Source organism: Fringilla coelebs, assembly GCF_963513975.1.
Source record: "Fringilla coelebs genome assembly, chromosome: 6".
Lineage (NCBI taxonomy): Eukaryota > Metazoa > Chordata > Aves > Passeriformes > Fringillidae > Fringilla > Fringilla coelebs.
This window is the reverse complement of record NC_140034.1, coordinates 39,518,680-39,535,009: the sequence shown is the minus strand read 5'-3', so window position 1 is coordinate 39,535,009 and position 16,330 is coordinate 39,518,680. Positions and strand designations below refer to the sequence as shown.

Sequence of the window (16,330 nt, the reverse complement as noted above, 5' to 3'; positions counted from 1 at the left end):
ACAAAGACCTGCTTGGGCATCACTGTGCATGAAGGTATAAAAACCAGAGCATGCCAAGGACTATCAAGGGTGCATGTATGTAACTACACTAAGGCATGCACAAAATTGCTAAAGTATACACAAACCTGACCTGACCAGTTACCTCATCTTGACATTTTCTAGAGCTGTACAGACAACCATCTCACCATTTCTAAAGCCCCACATGCATTTTTTCAGATGCAAGACTATAATATCAATAGGGTGCAAGAATTAGTGTGTGTAAGGAAATGGCTTCCTAAGGGAGAAATAGCAAAAGAAACAGCAGTGACAGACTCTGGCTCTGACACAGATATCCTCAGCAATAACAGATATATCACTTAATCAAGTCCTCAGTTAAAATTTCAAGACACTGAAATTTCTCTGCAGTCCAGGATTGGCATTTATAGAAATGTAATCCTGTTATGAGTGAAGAGGTTTGAAATTCTCATATAAAAGATGCTGGAGATATGAAAAGCATTTTTTTTGCACAAGAGTGACAAATATGCACACATCACCTGTATTCTTTTGTTTGAGCAGCACCAGCAGGAAAAAAAATTATTAGAGCAAAATTTACGTAAACTGATGTCTTTTTGCACTGTGGTTACTGGGTCACATGAAAAGTTGCTTTTTCACAGAGATATATCTGATTAATACACAACTGTCCACCCATGAATGGATAACTTTCTTGAATTGCATGCTTGAATTATTTCAGCACAATCATCAGGCTCTTTTTTTCTTTCACATTTCTTATCTCCAAAATTGTTAAAATTACTTTTTTACTGATTAGCCACACACAACATTCAAGATTTTTACACCCGCTATTTCTGAGTTATGTAATTATTTTTAGAAACCCCTAAAATAAACAGATCATTTTCCTGCTTTGATGCCCAAGTTGAAGAAAAACTGCACAAATTTGACAAGCTGCCCCATAAGCAGGGGAATAAAGTTTAGAGATTTGTGTCTTGTGTCCCCTTGTGCTGGTTTTGACTGGGCAGTTAATTTTCTTCACGGAAGTTACTATAGGGTCATGTTCTGAATTAGTGCTGGAAAGAGTGTCAATAATTTTGGGGTATTTTAGCCATTGCTGAGAGCAGGGCATACACAGAGTCAAGGCCTTCTCTGCTCCCCACAAGACTCTGCCAGGAAGGGAGGTGCTAAATAAACCATGACAGCCCCATATCACCACTGTCCCAGCACATGCAGCACCTCCTCTGCTGAGAGCAGCCTCACTGCAATATTCCCAGAGATTTGCCAGTGCTGGGCCCTCCTCCCCTCACTGACACGTCCTCAGTTCCCTGGCCAGGCTAAGTGCATGTGGCAACTAATCCAGAGCTTCACTTAATCCTGCCTCATCATTCAGCTGTTGTCAAACAAAATAGTTAAAAGACTGAGCTTTCCCTGATTTTCTTAGTGGGGACACTAACTGAGGCTTAGGCATTTCACCCAGTCACCAATTTTTCATAGAATTTTACTAAGCTACTCTTAGAAATTTCAAGTGCTCTGGCAAATTTGGCCAAATTGAACCAACTGATTGAAAAGTGATTTGAGTAGCTGACTGACAGCTCATGTGTTGGTATAAGCTCTTGTCTACTAAAGGGTAAGGCTAGCAAAAAATGCTAAAATCTATCCAGCAACACCAGATTTCACTCTGAAAACAAAGCTAGAAGGCTTTAGTTCAAGAGGTTGTTTTGGTTTTTTTGTGAATTAAATTTTCATAGTGTTGAATTGCAGATCTCACAGTATTAAGAATTGTGGCTGTAGCTATTTTGAATATGTAATACTGATGACCATTCAAACAGAACTTTTCCCTTCACATTTTGAAAAATTTTAAGTCACTGGCCATTTGTATTGCAGAATAAGACTCTAAATAAATACAGACTCTAGTATCTAGTGAAAGTGGAAGTCAGTGTCTTCTACTATTTACAGTCTCTGTGCAACCTTTCCAGTGACCTCTGTGGTCAATACAGTAAAATTCTGTGAAATAAATTGTCAAGGTATCCTGGGTTTAATGCTACTGGTAGATCTATTTATATCTTTAGATAAAAATGTCCTGAAAAGAGAGTAAAACATTGTTACTAACCTTTTTTACATTGAGTGCTTTAAGCAGGTGGAACATTCTGGTGAAAGGAAGAGAATCAACACATTCTTGCTTCAAAATTAACTATGTGGCACGTGATTGGAGGGGTATGATGTGCTATTAGTGGATAAAATTCACAGTGGTACTGAGCAGTCTTTTTGTCCACCATAAATGTGTGAATATAAATATCTAAGAGCATTTAAATTCATTCTTCCCTGGCTGTGAACTCCCCAAGTTTCTCTGGTGCTATTTAGCTACTGTCACTCACTGTTCTCTCTCAGATTATCTATTACACATTGCAGAAATCCAATCCTCTGACATATGTATTAGGAACATGCTTTCTATCTGATTATGCTTTTCACAGTCTATAAATATAAGAGTATATGAAAACCAACACTTTGAACACTTGCAATCTTTCACTGGCTCTCACAGCACCTCAAAAAAGGAGGAGCTGTGAGTGAACATGTCTGATCAACCCCACTAGAACACCAGCAGCAACAATCTTGTAATCAGTCTGAAAACCTGCCAAGTATTTGTCTTGACAAAGTAGAAATTTCAATAAATGCTCATAGAACTATATTATTTAGGCAGATGATTTTTATTTTGAAAGCATTCCCTAGCCAAATTTTTTAAGGACGATTTTCATATCATTTTAAAATACAGGCATATGTGGGAAGTAAAATAGAGTCTGTTCTTGGCTGGTTCACCAATAATCAGATATCAAAAATAAAATAAAAACCAACCCAAACCTTTTCAATTATTCCAGAATTTCTACATTCCAGCTGAAGAGAGGAAACCATTTCTTGCTCTAACAGGTTTTTGTGAGGGTTCTCTGAAATGAGACCAGGGTACAGGTACACTAGAACAGCACAACTCTCTTGTCTCTATTATTTCAGCGCTGCAGGCCTGAGGTGCTCTTAACTATGCTCCTTGGCAGAAAGCTGTAGGAAAATAATTTGTCAGAGAGAGAGAATGGAAGATCCAAAACCATTGCTCATTCAAGGTGTTTCTCAGCCCTGATGTAAAATAAACTACAATACACCTGATGAGTTAGAGAAAACAGCACCAATGAACAAACAGCAATTTCTAGGTGTTTTAGACATCCTTTAAGTATACTTTTGGACAGATCTTGGCCTGACTCTCATAAAAGGTGAAGTTTTTTTCCTAATATCACTGGGAAAAAAATGATGGTAAAATCATGTACCAAATGATGGTACAGACCTTCTGAGCAAAAACCAGACAAACCTGAAATAAAGGTGTAACAATGCACAAAGATTTGTTATTATTCTGAGTATCGTAATCTCCCCCTGCAGGCTAAGGGATGAGACAGACTCTCTCACTCTGAAAGACTCTTTCTGGTGGGTTGAGGAACCTTCCAGACCTGCTTTCTCTGCTGTTTACCTGAGGCAGCGTCCCCATTTCAGTGCCTTGGGCTCCAGCTCAGGGCAGCCTGAGCAGAGTCAACTCCTGGCCTGCAAGGTCCATCCCACCTTCCCTCCCCACCCATTTGAACTATTCCAGGCCTGTGCTGCTTTGTTTCACTTTAGTAATCTGACAGAAACTTAAAAACCTCCACTGAGTTATTTTCTGTTGGATTAACTATTAGTACACTTAATAAATATGTTACGGCCATTTTCTGTTTTCTTGGGATTTCTTGTTTGGAGCGGTACTGTGGAAGTAGCACCCCAATAACTTTTGAAGAACTAACTAGTACTTACAATTTTTCCTGGAAATGGCTGGATGAGAGTGGTGCACACCACTGATATCCCACTGATTCCACAATGCCATCTTCCATGGGTGTAGCAACACTGACTGCTTCGGCTGACAGTCACCCAAACAATTTTGCAGTGCAGAAAGAATTACACAGTAAGTTTCACATCCCAAGAGTGCAAGATGACAATAATTTTTCAAAAAATCCTAGAAATGCCTGGGGCCAGAGCATCAAGCATTTTATGAAAGGGAGGAGAAGGGGAGCAGAGCTAATAAAGTCCTCAGGTGTGTAAAGGTTCTGCTAATAACAATCAGAACAAGTCAGATCACCTGCTGGCTTCACTGATGCCTGGAAAAGAGTACTAGCCCAGCACATGTATAGTATTTCTGGATTTGTTCTCAGTATCATTTCAGTCTCTAGCTAAATGGCATCCTCAGAGCATGGTGCCACTAAACCCCACAGATGGTAGAAAATATTTGTCTGGAAGAAAACAGAAGTTGTAAAATATTTATAGAGTTTACTATCTCAACTCTGTGTATTATATTAAGACTTTCAGATTTATTGCTAAGAGAAAAATGGAAATACTAAAGCCTTAATTTTTTTTTCTCTATTTAGGGCAAACCAAGACCCAAAATCACTTGGCTGAAAGACGGTCAAACTCTAGACTCCAAAGATGTAGGAATTCGGAACAGCAGCACGGACACCATCCTTTTCATCAGAAAAGCAGAGCTTCATCACTCAGGAGCATATGAAGTCACTCTTCAGATAGAAAACATGTCTGATAAAGTTGCAATAACAATACAAATCATAGGTAAGACCCTGACAACATCAGAATTAAGCAGATCACGCAAAACAAAATAATGGCCAGACTGAGGCAACCCAAAGGTCCAACTACCTCAGAATCCCTTCTCTGTCAATGGTTGGTTGCAGATGGTAGGACAAAGCTCAGGGTAGGGCTAGCATGTGACCTTATTTTCCTACTACATTTTCCCACCTTGAAATTATCTGTGTCCTGGAGACCTTCAGAGAGTGAGGGATATTCTTTGTGTTCCATAGCTCTTTAGTGGTCTTTTTCTTGCCTAATTTTATCCAGTCTGTATTTTAATCCAGGTCTAGTTTGAGAATACAAACATCCTTTTATAAGGAATTTCATTTTAAGTATATATACCTATTTGTTTTGATTTGAGTCTGTCCTGACAATCTCATTTGACATCCATACAGTTTTGTATCAGAAAAAAACATGAATAATCATTCAGCTTTTCCATGTTACTCATGATTTTATAACCTTCAGTCCCACTCACCCCAGTTAACTTTCTTAAGTTTTACTGTCTTAATTTTTACTATTTTCAAACAGATGCCATTTCATATCTTTGGTCATCCTTATCAATCTCCTTTCTATCACTTTGAGAGAGACAGAATTTCAGAGTTTGGTCTTCTTAGGCATAGCCATATTGCACTCAAGGAAGGAAATATGACTCTTGGAATGGACGTACTTATACATGGGGGTTTTTTCATTAGATAAGGACAGGAAGATAAAATCATTGCCATAATATACCTCTACAGTTCCAAGAAATAGAAGGCACAGTCCTGTGAATTTGAAAAATTCACATTTAATGCTTTACTCTGTTAAGAGTATCTAGTTAGTCTGGGGCTTATTCTCTATTATACAATTTCCAGTCCCTTTTCTAATGTCATTGCCAAAGTTTCCATAACTTCTGTTGGGATCATGTGAGAGATATTCTGAGATCTTGCCTATTCAGATTTCATTAATGTTTAGCCAGAGCTCTTCTGTTTCTCCTCATTAGCCCTCTTTTTAACATTCTTGATAATTGTTTTTATTTCTCTTTCCCCACACTTTCACACTGTTATCCCAAATTTCTTCCAGTGTATCAATACATTTTTAGAATATGTGTTTTGGCCCAACTCCTAATGTTTTGGAATTAAAAATGCTGACTTTGCTCTGCTTAAAGTTTTATTAATTATGTTGGCAGAATGGGTATGCAATGGTGCCAACAGCAAACAAGAACGGCACAAAATTGGAGCAAATATGTCTTAATACCAGCAGCAGCCTCTGCTCAAGAGGATGACTGCAGTTCTGCAAGAGCAAAATAAGTAAATGGCAGCTAAACCAAAATAATCCCTAGGTGTGAATGCCCCATGCCTGGTGGTTTTCAGGGCTAGGCTGGATGGGGCTCTGAGCAATCTGGTCTGCTGGAAGGTGTCCCTGCCCATGGCATGGGGTTGGAACTGAAAGATCTTTGAGGTTCCTTCCAACCCAAGCCATTCTCTGACCCTAGGACTCAGGTAAAGGGGAGTAGTGCACCCTACATTCTAATTTATCTTTCTAAAACTGGTTAGTTACTCTTGATTCTGGCCATTGCTCTTAGGCCATAGCACCAAGTATCTTCTGCCTATTTTTTGTGTAGAAAGTCACAAAAACATATCTATCTACCATTGCCAGAGAGTTATACCATACAGAAAATGAAAGATTGAAAAAAGAACTAATCTTATCACACAAATAAGAGTTGGAGGACAGGCATTAATTTTGTACTTCTTGGGCAGTTTGGTCAAATGAATGGAAATACATAGATTTCATTAATTCATGACCAAGAAGACAAAGGGCTCGTAACATATGCAGATACTTCTGCAATAGGCATCTACTCTGGCTCTTGATTCTGTTATTCTAGAGGAACTACCTCTTCTCAATTCTGTCAACTGCACTTTTTGTTCCCCAGGTTTTATATTCTCTTGGTGTGACAGAAATATGGGTGATTCAGGCACTCTTTCTACGCTCCTAGTGGTGCTTTAGGTGCTGTAGAACAGCAGGCTGAAAATCCAGCCTGGCTTTCAGAGACACAAGTCAATCAGTGATCTTTTGAGGTGTCTTTTCATCAGCTAACTTCCCTTGGCAAAAGCCTCCTTGATGAAGAAGTAATGCTTGTGGCTTCAGCACCTATCTTTTTCTGGGTTAAGGCAAGAGTGCAGGCAGCCAAAAGCTCTGCTGTGGTGATGAGTCAGGTCAGCTCCAAACAAGAGGAAACAACTCTGTTACTGCCATCACCTTCCCTCGTTGCCAAAACAGTTGTTGCTATTTACTCTATAGAAAAAAAAAGTGCACTTTTTCTATGGGAATGGAGTATTTATTAAAGACTTTTAGAAAGTTCAAAGATAATGAAAATATCTCCAATCTCCAGAGAATACATTTCCCTCAACTTCTTTCACCCTCTACATGAATCAATAAATTATGGCTTTCATCATGACTTCTATTGACCAAAGCAAACCTCAGTTCTATACTTCATTTTTTTTAACTGGAATTAATTCTTTTTCTCATTATGTATTATTTGAAAATATAAATTATAATTTATCTTTGAAAGATAATTCACACTATCTCTTCTTCCCATTGTATAAATTTCATTAGTTTGCAAAACTCCTCAGCTGAACTTGTGCTGAGGGTAAGACAGAATACTTCCTCAGAATATAAATCCCCATTCTGACACAGTGCCCTACAGAGGAAAATAATTTGAGTCAGAAGCATCAGTAAGTTTAACTTTTCCCATCCTCTGTCCACAAGCTAGAGTTGTACTGGTTATTACTGAGAAAGAAATATTCTACCATTCTATCAAGAAATTTTGGATTGATCTTCTTGCAGATTGCATTATCCCACTGAATCACAAAGATCAAGAACATAAAAACCTATGTAGCAAATTTATCCATCTCTGCCTTTTTTAAGGTTGTTCTCCACACATATGCAGACAGGTATGTAGTATGAAAAATTCTCTTAAATCAGAATAGATTAATTGATTTCTGTATAATGAAATACATAGCTAACAAATCAGCTTGGTTTTCTTTCTTCTAAGTTGTGATTCAAGTTAACAACAAATGCATTTCCACATCCCCATAGGCAATGTTGTTCATTTGACAACATATTGCCATTCCTTACTTCAGAAACAGAGAAGAAAATGTAAGAAGGCTTTACCTGGTTGGTGGCTGCTGAGAAACACAAAAGATGGCAGCTTTTCCTCTGAAATGTTAGTTAAGATAGGCAGAAAGAGGATGATAAATGGAATGAGTGCCATGCATACCCTTATCGGACATCATGCAGTGTTCTAGTTGGCACCACTTTGAAGGAGGACACTAGGGGTCAAACCTAATTATAAAGCAGTTTTCAATTCCAAAGTTTGTCAGTGAAAAGAGAATTAGCACATTATGCTTTGATGTAGAAATTCACAGTTCCCCCAATAACAAAGGTTGATTTATTACTGGTTTGCATATCCTGCTTTAAGGAATTAAATTACAAGCCACCATAATTACCATTTTCTTAACTTTTCCAGCTTAGCTACACAATGGGGAGACAGTTTCCCTTCAGCTGTCTAGAATGATCTTGAACTATTTTTCACTCAATAACAAGATGAACTATCCAGCTGTACCCAGCAGGCCCCATAACTGGGTGCAACAATCTAACATCAAAAAGGTGAACTGGTGTTCTCAAATTAAAGAAGACGGAAAAGTTATTTAATAAATCTAATCCAAATCTTACAGCATTTGACTAAACAACATGGTATAAATACGAATGATCCTCAAAAAGAAAAAAATAAAATTAATATCATTTCATACTATGTTTATTTTCTCTACATTTCCATGTATCTTAAAAGGACACAGATTTCTCTATCTCTTTGAGAGTTTTTTCTTTTTCTTGCTATTACAGAGAAATCACCTAGTGAGCAAGCTAACAAGCACTGAGCCAAGAGAGAAAAGGTGTGTTCCCAAATGGCAGGCCTTCCTCAGCTGGAAGGCACATACCCCATTGCCCTGGTAGTTAGAGCAATGTAGATAAGTGGCCAAGAAATTGCATTGAGGTAACAAAGTAAGTAATAAAACTGCAGTTAAAGAGTTAATCACATCCATCCAAACAACACAATCTTCCTATTCCATTTTAAAGATGGTACTAATTATAGTGTGTTTGCTATTTCTCCATAGGATTCAGGCCTCTCAAAAGAATATTTAAAGGGTATTTGAAAATTTCCCAATTTTCCTGTTTGCAGTTTTAACTTCACATTAATGAAGTGTGTTGCTATGGAATGTTACGGATTGCTATCAGGTTCTTTTTTTTTTTTTTCCCTGAATGGGGAAATGACAAAGCTCTTGAACTAAAAGCTAAGGTATTTTCTTCTGTCACCTCTGCAGACAAGCCTGGTCCTCCTCAGAATATAAAGCTTGTAGATGTTTGGGGATTTAATGCAGCCCTGGAGTGGTCACCTCCCCAGGATGATGGCAATGCTCAGATCTTGGGCTACACAGTTCAGAAAGCTGACAAAAAAACAATGGTAAGAACTTGGCTGGGTCTGTGGCTTTGAAGGAGTTAAACCAGCACCTGCTCTGGGAATACAGAGACTTGAGGGAATGACTGAGTTCATGACGCTCATTTGTGTGTCCAGGGTGTCCTGTAGCACCTCAGAGGCAATTAAACATTGAAAAATAGAATCTTAAAAACCCCCAAAAGGTGAAAGATTAATTTAAACACTCAGTAGAAAATGGAAGAGAGACCAAGCCTGTGCAGTATCAGGTGGCGACTGCATAGACAGCTCTCCTTAGAAGGCGGAATTATACTTTTTATTTGCAATTATATTTTTCATAAATGCAGGAAAAAATTGAAGGGGAGGGAGGAAGAGTTAGACTTGAAGTGAGTTGCTAGGCATAACAGGGTGTGTACTGGGAGAGGTATGTATGTATGCCTGTCAAATTGGAAAATATCTTCCTCGGGGAAGACCCCATTAAGCAGTTGCATTCTGAGCACACATCTTGTACCAGATTCCCCAGATAAAAGTGTGGCCAAAATATGGTAGAGAGTTGACGGAATTTTTTTCTCAAAATGGAAGCCTTAATACACTTATCACACTCCCAGAATATAAAAGTAAGAAAATAGATCAGCTGATCTTCACAGGAAGCAATGTAATATCAATTTCACAGGTTAGTGTTAAATACCTGTCTGCCTGTCTTTTCCTTAGAGCAAAAAAATTCTCTCCATCCCAAAAGTAGCACCAGTCTGACCTCTCATAACATCTTTCTAAACAGTACAGTCTTGTTACAGGAGTGGTACACGGTGTTTGATCACTATCGTCGCACAAACTGTATCGTGTCTGACCTCATTATGGGAAATGAGTATTTTTTTCGAATCTTCAGTGAAAATTTGTGTGGATTGAGTGAAACTGCTGCAACCACCAAAAATCCTGCCCATATCCAAAAAACAGGTAACATATTCTTCAAACCAAAGGTCACAAAAGCCTCTAAATACCAGAAGTAATACACTGGCAAATGGAAAATACAGTTTTACTACCTGCTCCCCTAAAGATATTTTCATTATTTAGCAACCAGCACTTATAAAGAATTTTAGTATCAAGAGCCTTTATCTAGGCAGATCTCATGTACTAATACAAATATCAGTTAAAAAATATTTAATCACACAGTCTTCCTAAACTATCTTATCTGAAGTAAATAATAGAGCTGGGGGATTATATTTCTATTTTGAGGTTAAAAGTTGAAGATGTCTGCGGTGAAGACTTTTCCTGCACACATATGGCTGTCATATTTTTAACAGAAGCTGAAAACTCATGATTGCTGGGACCTTTTACCTTAACTAACACACTAAACATGAGATGTGTTTTAGAATGAAATGTATTTAAAGACTTTTTATATCACAAATGCCAAAAGCTTTGAAGCTGCTTAAAACGGTACAGACAAAATAAATGACAGATAGATGGTACCCAAGTCAGCAGAACTGCCAACACAGTTCTTACTATTTTGTCTCTTTGAACTGCAGGCACCACTTATAAACCCCCTTGTTACAAAGAACACGACTTCTCCGAAGCTCCTAAATTCACCCACCCCTTGGTGAACCGCTCTGTGATCGCGGGGTACAACACCACGCTCAGCTGTGCTGTCAGAGGAATCCCCAAGGTACAGTCACCGCTCCCACTGAGATTGTTGTTGCACCAAGGCAAGAATTCCTGCCAGCTCGGGGGGCTGAGTGTGGCATGGCTGTACAGAGGAGCAGCAGAGGCCACCCAGCCGTGCCCACCTCGCTCACACCTGAGGCTGCAGAGAGGGGGGCGAGCGCACAACCAGGGGGCAACACAGCCAAGGGGACAGAGGGAAGGGCACTCACCAAGGGAAATGTACCACCTCTGCACAAAACCTACTCACTGGAGAAGGAAAATGACAAAATGGTCTGCTCACAATCTATACTCTGCTCTCTCCAGGCTTTGAAGAAAACAGCAGCTAAATGTCATCTACTGTTCCACTAACCAAATGCCACAGAGGAACAGCAGTTTTTCTGTTACACCCATGCCTCCACATAAGTTTTTGACAGTCTGAGCTATTTTGCAAAACTAACTACAATAAGGCCTGGTCTTGTGTGAAGTTTTTTTTGTGGGGTTCTTGTTGGTTTGGTTTTTAATCTCACAGGAATATTTTCTCATTCTAAATATATTTATGAAAGTCCCATCAAAGGGTACACAAAGATGTACTATTTTGTTAATCAGGAACAAGCAGTAAAAACTGTATCAGCTAGGAGCTAAATTTAGACTTCTCAGAAAAGGGAAATAAGATATTTGTCTGCAGCAAAGGAACTTACCATATTATGACATAATCTTGTCCTAAATTTAAATAAGCACAATCCCTTCACGTCCGGCTGCTTATTTTCAGCTTCTTTCACTACCTCATACCTGTGAAAGGATCTGATTGCTACAAAGCAAAACATGTAATAATCACTCAGTCCAAATTAAAAGAAATCATTTGCCACGTTCATTGGATGAAGAAGGAGCTCCAGACAAAACTCAAAAGTAAAAAGGAAGCATATCCATGTAAACAGCTTCAAAAAAAACAAGAATTTTACAGAATAAACGCCAGCAACTGTAGGCAAAATCCATCTTCCAGTAGCTACCTCAGCTTAGAAACAACAGTGTTATTGACAATATTCCCTCTTGGTTAACTGACATTTTTGTGCATCTGCATCCACTTCATTCTGTTTCCATGGTTTTAAGAAGATTCTTAAAAAATCTTCTCAATTTTACAGCTGTTCTTGTGCAGTAATGGAAGGCTTTGCAATTGCAATTCAGGCATGCTAGCTCCCCCTTCACATTAGCTTGAAGGATCCAAGGAATCCTCTTAAAGCAGCTTTTCCAGATATGCTTTTGTACTTCCATTGCCCAAATTAACCTTGATAAAATGTTTCAGTACCTGCAGCAGTGCTCTGCAAAAACTCTCATTACCTTATGTGGATGAAAAGTTCCCAGTTCTTAATAATTATAGATTCTCAAGCACGCCTCAGGATGATCTGTATGGCGTGGAAAATTTACCACTGCAAGCAGAGACAGCACTCATGCCCTGCCAGTAATGAAGTATAACAAGAGACATATACCCAGAAAGATAACAAGAGACATATACCCAGAAAGATAAACAAGGAAAAAATGTTAAGGCAGGAAAAATTCCAGCAGAGATCTGTCAAGAAAATTGAGCAAGTGGCAGGTGGGATGCACAGGATTGATATACCATAGGTCAAAGACAAAAGTGATTCCACGGATTTGAATGCACTCTGTAAAAACAGTGCAGTAGTTTTGGGGTTTATGGATGAAGAAACAGAAGACATTAATGTCTGAAAGAAAAACAGATAAATGTAAAGCTTGGTTTTCTATTCTTTAAAGACTGTTTCTTCACTGTATGTATTAATAAGCTTGAAATAAGCAAAAGCAGTTTGTTTCATTTCAGATTTTTCACTTTCAAAATTTAATTTCTAAACATTAAAGGCACATTTTCAGGTACTGGAAACAAAACAAAAAAGCTTGAACCGGTATAGAAGTAACCACTTAATTCCATAGTGGAAGCCAACAGGAACTCAATTTTTAAATTCCCGAAGTTTCTAAAGATATGCTAGAGAGTTTGGAAAATCCTTTCCTGGACCAAACCTTGGCATCCTAATTTGGCCACCCAACATCTGTGGACTTTTATGACACTTCTGTTCTAATAATCTGTGACATTTAATTACCCTTCTGTAAGATACTTGTAGTATTCAAATACATTTTAATAAGCACAACTAAATAACTCCTAAATGAATGAATTTGTAGACAGTTAATGGGGGTTGAGTTTGTTTTTTTTTTAATTGCAATAAAAGAAAGAAAAAACCTACATTTTCTATATGCTATTTCTGAATTAACAAAATTATTTGAATTTGAGTTTGAATTGTTGGTTTCATGAATTTATACTGAATAAGATGTTCCTTGAAAAATTATTAACAGTGCTTTTCAAATACTCCTCATAATACACCTCATATTACTATTTAGCCTTTGATGGCTACATTGAGGCCACAAGATCAGGTGTAAGTCTTCCATTCTCTAACTTCTATTTTAAAAATCTTCTTTTTTGTTCTTCAGCCAAAGATATTCTGGTTCAAAAACAAAATGGATCTCTCTGGGGATGCCAAGTACCGCATGTTCAGTAAGCAGGGGGTGCTGACCCTGGAGATCCGAAAACCCACTCCCTTTGACGGAGGCATTTACACCTGCAAGGCTGTCAATGAGTGTGGTGAAGCTGAAATAGAGTGCAGGCTGGATGTCAGAGGTAATCAGATGAATCCTATGGATAACCCTAACACTGCAATGAAGAGAGAGTAATGGGTAGTTAAAAGGAAATAAAATCATAATTCCCCTTTATCTGATTTTTTGTGTGGTATATAATATGTTTGTTAATTATGTGCATCAGTAATATTGTTTTTTTCATTCTGAAGCATTATGATAGATCAGGTTATTTGCTAGGTAATACAGATCTGATGGTGTACAATAATTGCACTTCTGACTTCCTATTTCTAGAGCAGATACTTAGCAGTGGAAGGGATGTCTGCCTACAACCACTGCACTGAGGATAACTTCATTAGACTTTGCTTGTTCCATAACTGAAGGTTTTAAATCAAGTCATTGGCTATTAGACATATGTAAAAGGTAGTGCATGCTACATCACAAACATTTTTGGAACAGTAACAAATTATTTTGTTTGTCACAAGGAGCAGGAACAAAAGTCACATGTTTATAACGCAATAAAAAAATATCAAATATTAAATATTTTTTGTAAAGCTGCCAGCAAAGTATCAATACAAATGTATGTAGCATTACTTTAAGTGCTCAAGCCCAGCAAAAGCTACAGAAGTGACCTACATAACAGTAATTGATGGAAATCCATTTTTAGCACAGCAAGCCTGAAGGTATTTCTACACAGCACCAAGCTGAATATTTGACTCAGTGCTAAATCAGGAATGTGCATACAGTACACCTTGCAGTGCTGGGTGCCAATACCCTCAGGGCTCAGAGATTTATTTTATCCTCATCTGAAGCTTGCTTTAGGAACATTAAATCTTCTTAGAATCATCAGATAAAAGCAACTACTAGAGAGCGCCCATATTTCACTTTCAGTACCAAGTCTCCATTTAAAATTACCATTCTTTAATGTCTGATAATATCTTGAACTTTTTTTCATTCCCCAGCTCCTCAGTAAAACTCTGAATCTCAGCTGATCTGCAAGTCAAGGTAAGAATAAAAATAATTCAGCTGGAAAAAGGAGCAACGGCTGTTTGGTCAGATCTATGAATAAACAATCATTAAATATTCATGGTAGAGACTTTTTAGAATGTTTATATGTTGGTGGGACATGTGCATTTGTTTTGATTTCTATTTGTTTTTCAGTAGTCAGTATTTCATGGGTCTCCACCTTTAATACACTGTGCCATTGTAAAAATCTGTAAGAATAACAGAATACTTGGTTGTCATTTTTTCTTGATTCGCTACAAGCAGCCCCTCTAAGAGACAGTTATTTATTAAAGTAGGGCTGACTAATATCAATAACCTTGCTTCAACAAAGAAAGTATAGTTAACATTTAAATGCATCTAGATGTGTAATGTACATTTTACACTTTAAAAGAATGAAGTAGTATAATAGCAGTCAGATAATATATTTGACAATAAACCCATCTCTCCATTTTCTGTCTCAGCATTAGAGTGGAACTTGAAAAGAAGAAAAGTGAAGAGATTAATGAAACACAAATTCTGCTCATTTAGGAGTCCTGCTCATCTTAGCAATCACTTAATACACATGTGCAAGGAGGCAGCAGGGTCTTGTAATGTCCTGCTTACTCAGTGTGTTTTCAGACAATATTTCCTCTTTACATATATCTTAGTTAGATTGCCCTAGTCTCCACATGAAGAAATTAAAAGAAATCAAGATAAAATTTTTCCCCATTACATACATAAAATGTTTTTTTAAAAATAGTAAAATCATGTCAAACTGAAAAAACCCTAGTAATTTCCTAATGTCTGAAACAAGCATAAATCCCCCCATGCTACAGTTCACTCCATTTTCTTTTTGCAGAACTCTGACATTCTTCATAAGAAACAAGTAGCTCAGAATAATAAAGCAGTAAGATATTATTTACAGTATATAATCCTTATACTTATCTCTGTACAACAGAAAGTAACTTTCATTCCTACTGTTTTTACTGTCAGTGAGTGCTTGAAATATCCACTGCTGTGCCCTCAAGCAGAAGTGTGTCCAAACCACACCATTTGGGAACCACTGGCTATAGCTACTGTTCTGGTTTTTATAGAAAATAATTCCTTTGATAATTGCTCACTACTTGTATTCTAGCTTTTAAAAAGACACCAGCATAGAATTCCAGTTATTAAATGTTTTTTTTCTACCAATCAGAGACAGCACACGAGTCTACAAGGATAATTTTGCATATCAAATGAAACAGTGAAAATTCTAGCAAGGGAGACAATTTGCATGTAAATAAAAAACGTTAAAGAGAAGCTTGGAATGAATGTAATAAACTTACTGTCATAACTCTTCCTGACGGTTTGTGAAAGGCTATGAGTGATATGGAAGCATTTTTGCAGATGATTTTGTCTAAGCAAATGACACAATAGCATTTCTAGCTTCTCACCTACAAGTTTGAAGAGTACTTGGGGTAGGTTTTTTCCTGCGGTAGTTGATAGTTTCTGGCTGGGAAGTACATTTTAATGATGACAGGAGATGGCAGGAAGATTATATTAATCCAGGCAGCATTGTCTTTTGGAAGAATCTACACAATGGAACTCAAGTAACACTCCTCCTCTGCCTCCAATATGCCACTTGGGATGGCAAAGCATATCTGACACAGTGTGTTAGTTGTATTAGCCAAGCAAATGCATCTTCATAATAAAAGCACTGATGGTCATGAGATGTGTATTTTAATTATTTCATTATGATATCAAAACAAAAAAGGATACCCTCTAAAACCAAAGCAAACTTATTCCATGTTAACACTTGTCTGTTGCACATTGTTGTTTTTCAACAAATAAACAAAATTTTAAAAGGAAAATATGTGGCCAGGTTTACATTGTTTTGTGCTTACATTTTCTGAGCAATTATTTTTTTTTAAAAGGCACATACCACAAATAAAAGACAGAGATGATCCATATTCTAAAGAACCTGTGACCAGAAGG

General features: G+C 37.6%; 1 protein-coding gene across 1 annotated transcript in view; it reads left to right on the top strand.

Annotated features, from left to right (window-relative positions):
• MYBPC3 (myosin binding protein C3) overlaps positions 1-16,065 on the top strand; it is a 61,573-nt gene extending 45,508 nt beyond the window's left edge. Inside the window, exons 27-33 of the mRNA XM_084208769.1 lie at positions 4,422-4,617; positions 8,991-9,130; positions 9,895-10,054; positions 10,624-10,760; positions 13,232-13,418; positions 14,335-14,377; positions 14,839-16,065. Of these exons, the coding sequence (XP_084064895.1) occupies positions 4,422-4,617; positions 8,991-9,130; positions 9,895-10,054; positions 10,624-10,760; positions 13,232-13,418; positions 14,335-14,345 (831 nt within the window). The 3' untranslated portion in view covers positions 14,346-14,377; positions 14,839-16,065. The remainder of the gene's footprint in view (positions 1-4,421; positions 4,618-8,990; positions 9,131-9,894; positions 10,055-10,623; positions 10,761-13,231; positions 13,419-14,334; positions 14,378-14,838) is intronic.
• Positions 16,066-16,330: the final 265 nt, after the last annotated feature.